The sequence below is a fragment of the Pieris brassicae genome, chromosome 8 (genome assembly GCF_905147105.1).
Source record: "Pieris brassicae chromosome 8, ilPieBrab1.1, whole genome shotgun sequence".
NCBI lineage: Eukaryota > Metazoa > Arthropoda > Insecta > Lepidoptera > Pieridae > Pieris > Pieris brassicae.
In genome coordinates this window covers 2,871,011-2,883,134 of record NC_059672.1, presented here as the reverse complement: position 1 = coordinate 2,883,134, position 12,124 = coordinate 2,871,011, and the positions used below count along the sequence as shown (strand labels likewise).

General features: G+C 32.4%; 1 protein-coding gene across 1 annotated transcript; it reads right to left on the bottom strand.

Moving 5' to 3' along the window:
• Window positions 1-9,068: 9,068 nt before the first annotated feature.
• On the bottom strand, window positions 9,069-11,937 carry LOC123713677 (glutaredoxin-C3-like). The gene is made up of 3 exons (XM_045667480.1): window positions 11,684-11,937; window positions 11,363-11,467; window positions 9,069-9,601 (listed from the first exon to the last, which is right to left on the bottom strand). Exons 1-3 carry the CDS (start codon window positions 11,822-11,824, stop codon window positions 9,503-9,505), a joined length of 345 nt encoding a protein of 114 aa, XP_045523436.1. The 5' UTR covers window positions 11,825-11,937; the 3' UTR covers window positions 9,069-9,502.
• Window positions 11,938-12,124: the final 187 nt, after the last annotated feature.

Below are 12,124 nucleotides of genomic sequence, written 5' to 3'. Positions count from 1 at the left end.
AAACAAATGTATAACAATAAACGCTCTTGATTGACAATGTCTTATCCATACATTACAGAAAAGCTTTAAAAATCAATGGACACTACATCAAATTTATTTTTAGACATACGGCTATTTATGAATAATAAGCTATTTTAGTAGATAATACAAGATACAATGCGATCCTAAAACGGACGAAGCGATGATGAACATATATATTTTTTATAGAAAAACCTTTATCCCCACTAACATTTGATATCAAATATTTAACTTAATAAATACCAATAAACAATTTATATAGGTAGATGGAATTGTAAAAATACCATTAAAACACAGTTTACTTAAAACAGCTGTATCTGCTGTAGCTGTATCTATTGAGGGTTGAGAGAGGCAGATTGTAATTTCAGCGTCTGTTAGCTATAACGATTTCCGAACAAATACAACTTATGTTCCTTCAAGAAAAGAGCTTACTAATTCCTAAAAGGCCGGCACAGCATGTGCGAGCCATGTGAGAGTCCTATTGGGACTTGAGAACGACGCATTTATGCGTCTGTTATTTATAAAAAAGTATTTGCGAATCCATTCGACTCAAGAAAACAGAATAACATTTTTTTAAAGTCCATGGGCCGCGGTATCACTTTACATCAGGTGAGCATAGTACCCGTTATTATATAAATAAAGTCAGAAAAAGAACATGAATACCTCATCAATAAAAATAAGAAAACATTTGCCCTTGAACTCGTCATTATATTTATTTATTTACCAAAAGACATACATTATCCTTACAGTACTAAGCCAATACGATAATGTCGTAAGAAAGGATTTCTAAGAAGTGTTGGCCTAGTGGCTTCAGCGTGCGACTTTCATCCCAGAGGTCGTAGGTTCGATCCCCGTCTGTGCACCAATATAGTTTCTTTGTATGTGAACATTTTACATTCGCTCGAACGGTGAAGGAAAACATCGTGAGGAAACCGGCTTGCCTTAGACCTAAAAAGTCGACGGCGTGTGTTAGGCACAGAAGGCTGATCACCTACTTGCCTTTTCGATTAACAAATGATCATGAAACAGATACATAAATCTGAGGCCCAGACCTAAAAAGGTTGTAGCGCCATTGATTTATTTTTATTTGAATCAAGTTTAGACACTCATCTCGCATATTCATTCTTTTTCGAAAATAGCTTTAGACGCGATCGAAACAGTGTTGTTGAATATTTAATGGCGGCTAACGAATGCAGACTCGACATTACGAACTTCTTTTCAAGCTTTGTCGTCTTGAGTGTCAAACAAATCATTACTGTTTTTAAAACAGTGACGTGTAATTATTTGTAGGGTGTTCTAATGAGGTTTTCAGTTAGAATTGTATTGTATTGTATCAACTTGCTTCTTTATGATTTATAAGCGATACATTAAATGCTTTGCAAATATATGCGAAGCGTTTAAGGTATCGCCTTCGTGGCTTAGTGAACAAACATAGAAAAGCTTGAATGTCAGTTTATTCCGCCCACCACCACTATGAGGAACCAGCTGCACACTAAGCAAAATTTATTGATATACGTAAGCCTATATGAAATCTACTTGCAAAACGACGCAATATTTAGCCTAATTCTACGCTGATTAAGTCAAGTATCTACTTAACAAATTCACAAAGTTTCCTTGCTTAGAGGATCCTCACACCGCATCACTGAATCCATTTCACCAGCTAATATACCATTCTGTTTGTCTTTCGAGGCAATAAAATGAATTTTATGCAAATTATTGGAATTCTATACATTTTTGATGAGGCGCTTGCCAACATATTCGCGGCGTTTAATTAATATATTTTTCCATCAAAACTTTATTCCCCTGGTGTTTGGTGTCTACACAAGTTTAATAGACCTGACTGGTTTATTAAAAGCATACTAATGGCGTAATATCTTTTTTTTATTTTGCCAAAAAATAGATAAAAATAGAAATACATTAAAATAAATAAAATATTATGGATCACTTATTCCACGTCATTAAATTTAAATAAGTATACATCCCTACTCATCGGCAAAGAAGACAGAGGGTGTAGGCCGAAAGAAAAAGCCGGCGTAAAATCAAATCTCTCGTCTTCAAATCACCAAACAACATATTTTAAAACAAATATAGCAAATTAATTAGAAGTATTTAACATCTGGAATACTGGATTTTAGCAGTGAGACCGCCCATTTACATCCCTTGTCTTTATTTATTAAAATAAAGTGTTATTATTATTATTATAATTATTAAAGACTATCATATTTTATTTTAACTTTGAGTTCAGTGCCTAATATAACGTGATTTTCAACATTATGGTCGCGCATTGACAGGATTCATCCTGTCAGTGGACCAATAGATATTTCTAGGTGTGTAATGTGAGCTCGTACTTTGAATGAAAGTATATAATATACGCTTTCATGGCTTTTCTGTGCTGACTTGTCTTGCCTTTATTATTTTTATTTATCGAGGAAAGCCGAGCGAGGCTCACTAATGTTAAGTGACACCGTCACCCATATGTCCAGGTCTTTTAGGAGTCGAATTGGTGGAAAAATGTGACATAGAATCTGTAGCCATCACCTCAGAAATAATAACGATTTCTACCTAATCTTCATTCCTATTGAAAACAAAAAGGTCGGAAGTCAAGTCAGCGAACCGTACGACCTGTAGGTATAATTTATTGTAAGTTCGGAAAATGTTTCCGCAAAGTTTCCTTATTGTTACAATATTGGCATTATTGATTTATACAGTGTAAGGCACCATAATTATTTACTGATTAATGAATGTATATGCTATAATTATCCTTTGGAACTACTCGTTCTAATTAAAAACATATATGTTGGATAATCTATTTATCGAGGAAGGTTATACGGTCACGCTACAACTAATAAAAGCGGTCCATGAAAGACTTTAACAAAAACTAGATTAAATAATCCAAAAGCATTTGGCTGACCTTATTTATTTGAACCAAATTTGATAATGTATTCGGAAATCTATTAATCCGTATCTACACCAAAATTAACTTTGCGTGATTTGATTTAAATGAACAATTATGACCAAGTACGACGCTCGCATGTATGATGTGCATAGATTTTAAAGCGGGTGAAACCGTTGAGAACTGCTAGTTTTTATATCGTGAAAGTGTCTATAATCTATTACTATTAAAAATAAATATAATTAAAAACAGGTTTTGCCTTCCAACGGATAGCAACGGTTATGGCAGTTAATACTACCGAAGACGTTACTAAACAGTTGTATAAATTAGAAAAAAACTTAAAACATTTTTATATGAATGGGACATAATGAAGCAGCTACAGTCGCTTATAATCGTGTGTGGTTTGAACCACAACATCAGCGTACTTTTTATAATCTAAGGAAAAAAATAAAAAGTAATAATAATTTTGCTATGAGCTTATTTTCTGGTGTCAGTAAGAGTGAGGAGAAATGACAACTATGTTTCGCGTAGTTTAATATGAAACGGGAAAAAAATTCACAATTATTTATTTATTAACACTTCGTTGCATGTACAGAAATATAATACAATGGACATAATTAAGTAAAAAGGAAGGCAACTGGCGACCATATCGCTTTTGAGAGATCTCTTCCAGTTAAACACAGTGAGAAAATAAAATTAAATAAGATAAGCGCAAGCAATGCCAAAATACATTTGTTTTTATGTAATAGCAGGCAAACGGGCAGGAGGCTCACCTGATGTGAAGCGATACCACCGCCCATGGATACTCACATTGCCAGAAGGCTTGCAAGTGCGTTGCCGGCCTTTCAAAAATTGGTACGCTCTTTTCTTCAAGGACCCTAAGTCAAATTGGTTCGGAAATACTTCAGTGGGCAGCTGGTTCCACATAGTGGTGGTGCGCGGCAAAAACTGCCTTAGAAAACGCTCAGTTGTGGAACGACGGACGTCGAGGTGATACGGATGGTATTTTGTATTTATAAGACAGTTATTTAGACAAAAGTAATGGTACAAAAAAAGCAATGAAGACATGTTAACAGTGAACAGGACAGTAATTAAAAAGTAAACATGAAAAATATGTTCTTATAATTCCATTATTAATTGTATAATGTAAAGTATGTCTACTCGAAATATTTGTATGAGGCTGTGATGCTCCAAATTTATTAAACAGAACATTGTGAATTTTCATAGTAAGGTTTTTCTACGAAACTAAAAATTTTCACACAATTATTATACGGCAAGCTAGAATTAACGTTGTCAAAGCCACGGTAAGGCTTCTTTTAAGTTTTTTTATTCACTACTCAGGTAAGAAAATAAAATTCAATCCGATTTTTGAATTTAGTTTATTGAGCTTGTAGAAGATGGAAGGACCAGACGTTACTTTTGCGTGATTTAGCTGAGCTAATTGATGTCGGATCGTGGACTGAACACAATGAACAATCTTATATGTTGGAAAACAAACTAAATTTCATAATCGCTCTCATTAACAAATGCGAGCTTGTAAGCGCTCGTCTTTCCAGAACTTTGTTGACACACGAATTAGCAGCGTATGACAACATTAAATCGTTATCGCTGCGTATTAAAATATTTACACTGAATGAATTAATTTACATCGTCAAGGACTTATCATTTATAGTTTGTATTTTGCATGTTTGAGGATACGTCTTCGATCGAACAAACGTTTTACAGGTTTTGTGCCAATATTGCCAGTTTACAACTAACTTTGTTAAATGATATGCGTTGTAATAATATCATTGAAGTCGCAATATCGTAAACTTGAAGTGCTTTAATAATCACAGCGCTTAAGATGAGATTTAGGTGGCGATACTTATTGGAATACGGGTTAAGTACTGATAGAAGTTTAAAAGGAATAAATATTAATCTGCATTTAAAAAATAAAAACAAATCAATAGCGCTACAACCTTTTTAGGTTTAGGCTCTCAGATTTCTAAATCTGTTTCATGATCATTTTGTTATTCGAATGGGCAAGTAGGTGAACAGGATTTTGGGTCTAAGGCAAGCCGGTTTCCTCACGATGTTTTCCTTCACCGTTCGAACTAACATACACACATAGAAAGAAATTCCATTGGTGCACAGCCGAGGATCGAACCTACGACCTCAGGGATGAGAGTCGCACGCTGAAGCCACTAGTCTAATCTGCATTTAATTTATATAATACCCTTTCGATAGGATACCGAATAACTAAGAATCAAAGGTCTATAATTATACATTTCTTATAACACAGAGGCTCGCCTAATGATACGGGACCATTTGACTCAAGTATTTTTTCCCATTTTTAAAATCGCACCTATCAGATATATATTAACCACTACAAATGCTGTTTATGCAGGGCATAGGATAAGAAAATGTTTCTATTGAATGTCCCATGATTGCTGATTAAATCATTTGATTATTATTTTTCCATGACATAACAAGCAAAGTGTAATGGTTGCAATTGCAACAAGCATGTAAAATAAAATAGTTGAAGAAGCTGAGAGAATTCTTAAGTACATTAAGTTACCTACATGAATATATTTTGAATTTTATAGTAAATATGAAATGTTATATAACATTTTCATTCCCTTTCTCTGGAACATAACCAGTTCTTCATATGAAATCTGACGCGTATGTGATATGAAAATGAGGTTGAAAAGAAAAATTAGCTTTCTATTGTTCGTGGAACTATAGAACCTCTCGTCTCCTCGAAAAATGGAATTTCATGAATACATATTGTTTTTCAGGTTACAGCGAGATGAATTTCATTTACTTGTCATTTATGTTTTCTTGACAGACTTTATTAGAAGAGTTTAATATCATTATATCTATACTAATATTATAAATAGACTTGATTCTTCGTATGTTTGTAACGAATAAACTCAAAACTAATTGAGACAACAGTGAAATATAGCCGAATCAAATCGACTTAGGACTTGAGTTAAACAGACAAACGGCTGGCATTGCACTTTCGAGCTTTCTGGCAGTGTGAGGGTCGATAGCACTGAAGATCAAGTGAACCTGCCCTGTTCTACAAAATCCCTGAGTAGCTGAGGCTACTGACCCCCTACTGATTATTATAATATATATAAAACGTACTATAAGGCTCTGTTACCTATTAGATTTTTGTCATTCCCTCTTCTTAGACATCTTATACAATGTAACAAATGCAACAGAACGTGTCTAATATGCTTGTGGTTTTTAGTATTTTTATTAACTACTTACTTTTTTGATAATCTCTTTTTGACTTATCACGCACTTATGCTTTAGTAGTTTTTATTTAATGGTATTAGTGTGTAACAATAGTTTGAATGAATCTCTTGGACAAGGAGACGGCAATGTGACGTATGTAATGCAAGCGGACGGAGTAAAACTAAAATATATACATACAATAAAATAAAAAGTACAAAAAGTCTTTATTAAATATAATGAAACTCGTCAAGTTATTTATAAAAATCGTTGAGCCTACCTAGAAAATATTTTTAATGTACCCATACAAATAGAAAGCTTACTGTGCGTGTGACTTGTTTTTCCTACTCTATATTCTCTCTCTATATTCTCTATATCTCTTAAATATTAAATAACATACCATTGGCATCATTTTTCGTGAAGCTTTTGGGGTTATTTTAGTAATTAAAGCTTTGTTATTACTTAAAATAATCTACATTACATAGAACGTTTTAAACCTTACCAATTAAGCCCACAAAACTATAGATCAACTTTCGTAGCAACCGGAAAGTTTAGCGCCGCGCTACGCGTTTGGGCGCTACGCTACCGTCTACGAGGCTGCGTGCGATCTGACTGACGAGCCGCCGCCGCCCGCCTTATATTGCTAGTACTACGGCAATAATCCTTTCCGCCGAACCTCTCATTCAGGCTCAACCTCTCGTTAGACATAAGAGGTGGGCTCTAGTCGTGATAGCGCCATACATAACTTAGTACCAGTACCAGTTTATAGTTCATTTTGATAGTTATGTATAAGCATGCTGATAATTTGAATTAATGTATTTACAAATATAAGGAGATTTAATGTTTGTTTTCACACGAAATGTAACATTCCTATGAAACACATTCCTATAATTTTAAATCAGAAAATATTACAGAATTGTAATTTTGTATCTTAATATTTTATTTGTGTCCGCATACAATATATTAATAATAATTATCATAATCTCTATAAAATTATAGTGTTTTGTCCTAATTTTGTGGTACTGAAAATCGCATTTTAATATGTGAAATTAAATTATACATATATTATTATAGCATATATAGCAGCCCTATATCAATAATATTGCAAATAGCATAATAGGGCAGATTATAAAGAGTATTTTGATTTACCTGCAAACGTATTAAATCTCGTAATGCGTTTATGGGTAACCTATACTGATTGCGTCCATTCACATTTAAATGGCTTCGTTAAGGTCCTCGTACTAAGCACAAGCGAAGCTAAAATAATTGTTTTTCTTGACAAAAACAATAAAAACGACCATCACAAATTATACCAAAGAATACGAAATGTATAAAAATACTCCTACTTATATAAATAGTATATTACTCTGTGAAAATAGAAAATGCCTCAACTGAAATAATACGTATTATTCTTACAAAGGTTCTACCCAAGGCGCCACGCCAATCTCATCCTATTGAAACATCTTAGATAAGTAGCTATATGTTTATATATAATTAGACTCACTCACCTTATACTATTTAGTCTTATCAAAGGAACACACATCTTTCAGCATCATCACCAGGTAAATACACAAATGTAAACACATGTCTCCAGCAAAGCGTCTAGGCTACAATTTTTATACACAAAAACTGTTTGTTTACATGCTCCAAACAAAAAATAAGGCATTAAACATGTGCGAGCGGAGGCTCGCAGGCGCCAACTAGCGGTGGATGATGGAAAATCGGGGGAGGAATGTCACGGGGTGAAGAGATCTGGCATCCTTTTCGCACGCATTACGCCCGGTAACTTGAATTATATTGCGTTACGCAAAAACGACGCTTTCATCAATGGCATAGGATATAATATTAGTAGCTAGAGATGTTACGTTGCGTATTTTCGTCCTTTAGTATAGGGTAGGTGGAAACAGAACTCTCTAAACGCTGGATGAACTTTTCTTGTGTATCGCCCCTGTACGATTTTTCATCGTCATCGAATTTTTCTTAATTAAGAAAATTATATTAAACTGTAATAATTTGAACTTAACTTACATTACATTACTTTCTTTTATATTTGATGTTTGTTTTCGTTTTTTTGTTTATTTAAAGTGAATGAATCAACACTCGAACACAAAGTTTTAAATTGATAAATGTTCATACTTAGGTGATTTACAATATATTTTAAACAAAAATGAAAATTCACAGAATTCCATCTCTGTATAAAAATGTTCCTATTGAAGCTGCGCGTAGCCTTGAGTGGACCTTATGTTTTCATCCCGTGCGAGTAATAAAGCGTTTAGGGAGGGGGCCGTTGCCTATCTGAAGGATTTATAGACGAATTAATTCGGACTGATTTAGCCAAGAACCATTGTGATTAACATAATTGACTTTTAAAATAAACGTCTACTCATTATAATTCATACTTAAGAGGTCATTTAAGTTGGGAGAAATTGTAAATAGAAGTCATGCGATCGACTTACATACACACATTACGGCATCATAAAATATACCTTGTAAAACGTGACAAAAAAAAACTCGCGAAATAAAAATGAATGAAGAAAATAATACTCATTAAGATTCTGTGTTTGTTAATTAATATTCCATATCAAGGATATTTTAAAACATATGTATTACGCAAAGAACCGTTTGATCACCTCGAAGGGTGGTGGGAAATCGAAGGTTCCCTGGAATTCCTTTTCGGTTCGCCATTTCTTGTCAGTACCGCTAAGGAATACAAATCCTCCCTGCATCTATTTTATGTCTACATCACATGAACTCCTGCAACTAGTAGTTTACCTATCCAACACAAACTCACTTTGTTATAATGTCAATCAGACAAGATTCTTCAAAATAGCTATCGGGAATTTATCACCCTAATCACCTTAATGTACGTTCCATCAAGTGGATTTTCATCACACCTGATGAATTTTTCTTTTAAAGTTGTCGATAATAATAAAAAATATAATTGTGCTCAAATTTATTAAAATAAATAAAAAAATAAACAGCGTAAACTGTCACGAGATTAACATTGTACTTTAACATATCCCCAACTTTATTAGTGTCTCGAAGATTGATAAGGATTTTATACTTTTCACTGCTTTTTTTCTTATCTATGATAAGATAAAGGTTACCATAAATTATTCGATTTTTATTAGAGGCACTAGTAAATTGGTTAACCGGCAAGCTTACCACGTAACTATAACATTCGGTTTGGATTCCTTTTACGTACCACACAGTTTGAAGATTGCGACATGAGCTATATTGCTTTATTTTTATGGATTGATGACATCATTAGGGTAGGAAGCGCCTGCCAATTAACAATCAAGTCAATTATAGAAATCGCTATTGGTATTAAGTGGTAAGCTGACAGTTAAGTACAAATAATTCCTAAAATATTTATCCTATAAGCAGTGGCTCCAATTTTCCGGTCTTATACAGTTTGTCGACATCAGATCCACCGCCAACACAGTTTCCATTAATGAATACTTGTGGTACCTGGAAAGACAATCTCATCATTATAAATATAATAAAGTCAGTCTCAGCGAAAGAACAATAATTACTATATATAAACAATAATATTATTATTGTTTTGCTTCAACTGTTTGCAAACATTATTAGTATAAATGTATAATAAGTATAAACATTTATTAAACACTTGTATTTATACAAATAATGTTTATTATTTAATTGCATAGGAGATACACTGCCATATGATTGTAGCAAATAGCAAAAAACAAACATTATCCGCTAAGTAGATTTTGTAAACAGCTCAGATTTTTTCACAAATACTTCTTTGTTATGTATACATATCTAATAATTCTTTATAATTAATTTAATTAGAGACTGTACTCCACGCAAGTTATAATTACAAAATTTACATACAAATTCAATTATTAATACAAATTAAATTCAATACAATTTCAAACATTATAATTGTTTGAAAATTAAACAGTAATAATGCATGTATAAAATTATTACAAAAACTAGTATACACCAAGGTTGTTGAAACAATCTTATTTTTAACTTAAATAATAATAAGTTACTTGAAATCATTTATTTCATTCAATTAAAGAAACATGTACACTTTACCTGATAAAAACATATAAAAACTGATAGCGAGACCACAGTCACAGTGAGATAAAAATTGTGGTTTTTAATGAGACTAATAAGGAACCACAACATTTTTCTAATGGAAATAGATAATAACAAAACTAATATTTGTCAAACTGAACAAACAAGGTCATTTAAAAAATCTTCTTGTTATCAACAAAATAACTCAAAACAAGTCTTACTAGACTCGACCTCTAGTAATATTTCATTTACATTTAAAATTTTAATTACAGTTTATAAAAGTGAATTATATTTTCAAAAATCAGTCATGCACCTAACAGATTTATAGAATTTTCAGTTCTTAAACCCAACAAAACCATAGAATTTGGTTTTTCTACCTGAGAGATACCTTAGTCAGCTAAGCGCCACTCACACAAGCAATACAAATAATACACAAAAATTTTGTTGAGTATTTGTTTATACTCTGGCTGATTTCACAAGAGTTGCTTGCTATATTGTTATTTAAAAGAATTAGGTATGAATATATTTTTTTAATGTTTTCTATGTAGGATAATCGGTGTGGGTATTATTATGTCATTCTATCATATTAGTAATAACTGTTAAGATGGAATAATGATGGGAAATAAATTAATTTTTAATTTTACGAAGTATCTGTTAAAACCAAAGGCTTGTTTATACTTTGTTGTTAATTTCTATCCAAAACTACATAAATATGCCAATTAAAAATTTGATATGTATAGTACAATGACATCATCTAATGTTTTAAGGTTAAGCACAAGTATCAATAACTTATGAAAACTTTTTTGACACAAAGAACATGATTTATTATTATAATTATTTATATGGGCTTTAAAAAGAATTATATATTATTCTTTATAGTGGCTAAGATTCCCTAGTAGATCTAACATTTAAAAAACATAAGTCCAATCAATGATTAAAAAAGATGCAGATAAGGAACTAACTGATATTAAATTATCAAAAAGAATTTGATAAACAAAAGAATTTTTTTGGTGGAAATAAAAAGAAATATAAAATTCACAATACAGTCAAATCCTATTATAACGATATTGACAACTACTCATATTTGGGTGTAACAGCCGATGATGTTGTTATTAAGTATCTAATACATAGAAAAAAGCTGGGACCGTTGACTTTGGTGAATATAATTAAATAGTAATTACATACCGTTCTGAACCCTGTGATTTGGTACAAGGTGTCTTGAATTGCATCTCCATCTTCACGTTGATCCAGTTCATAAACCTGGATGGGTTGATTTACTTTTGAGAAAACCTGGAATTACAAAGGACATTATTTGAAGACATTTTTTAATTAACATCCCAAACACTTTTGAAAAACAGGATCTCTTCTGCCTTATTTAAATATAATACATAAGAATAATAATGATGTTTAGTCAATCTTGCAACATACTCAACTATGTATAATTGCATCATTTAAATTAATATAATGGTAATCGAAGTAAAAAAATTAAGTCCTAAATTAACTTACATTTTTTGCCAATGTACAGTAAGGGCAATAAGATTTCGAGAATACTACGACTTTGTCCTGAGCTACAGCGCTCTTAATAAATTGTTGTATTTCGGCCGCCATGACTGGATTACTAAGAATTTTGCCAGACCGTGAGCCCATTTAAGTAAAACTATGAGTCAACGTTGTATACAATTCCCTGGAAAATATATAAATATAGTGGATATATAATAATATTGCAGAGCGGAAAACTACAAATTTGTGTGCAAATGTTAATTCTCTGTCAGCTGTCAAGTGTCAGATATCAAAGAAAGAAGAAATTGCTGTTACCTTAAGTGATGAAACTGGTGGACTAACCCTAAAGCGATAAGAGAAAAATCATGGAGTAAGAAAACAATGGAAAAATCTTTGCAATTATTTATAGCATCCGCCGTAGTCCTGGAAGTTGGAATCGCCCCCTTA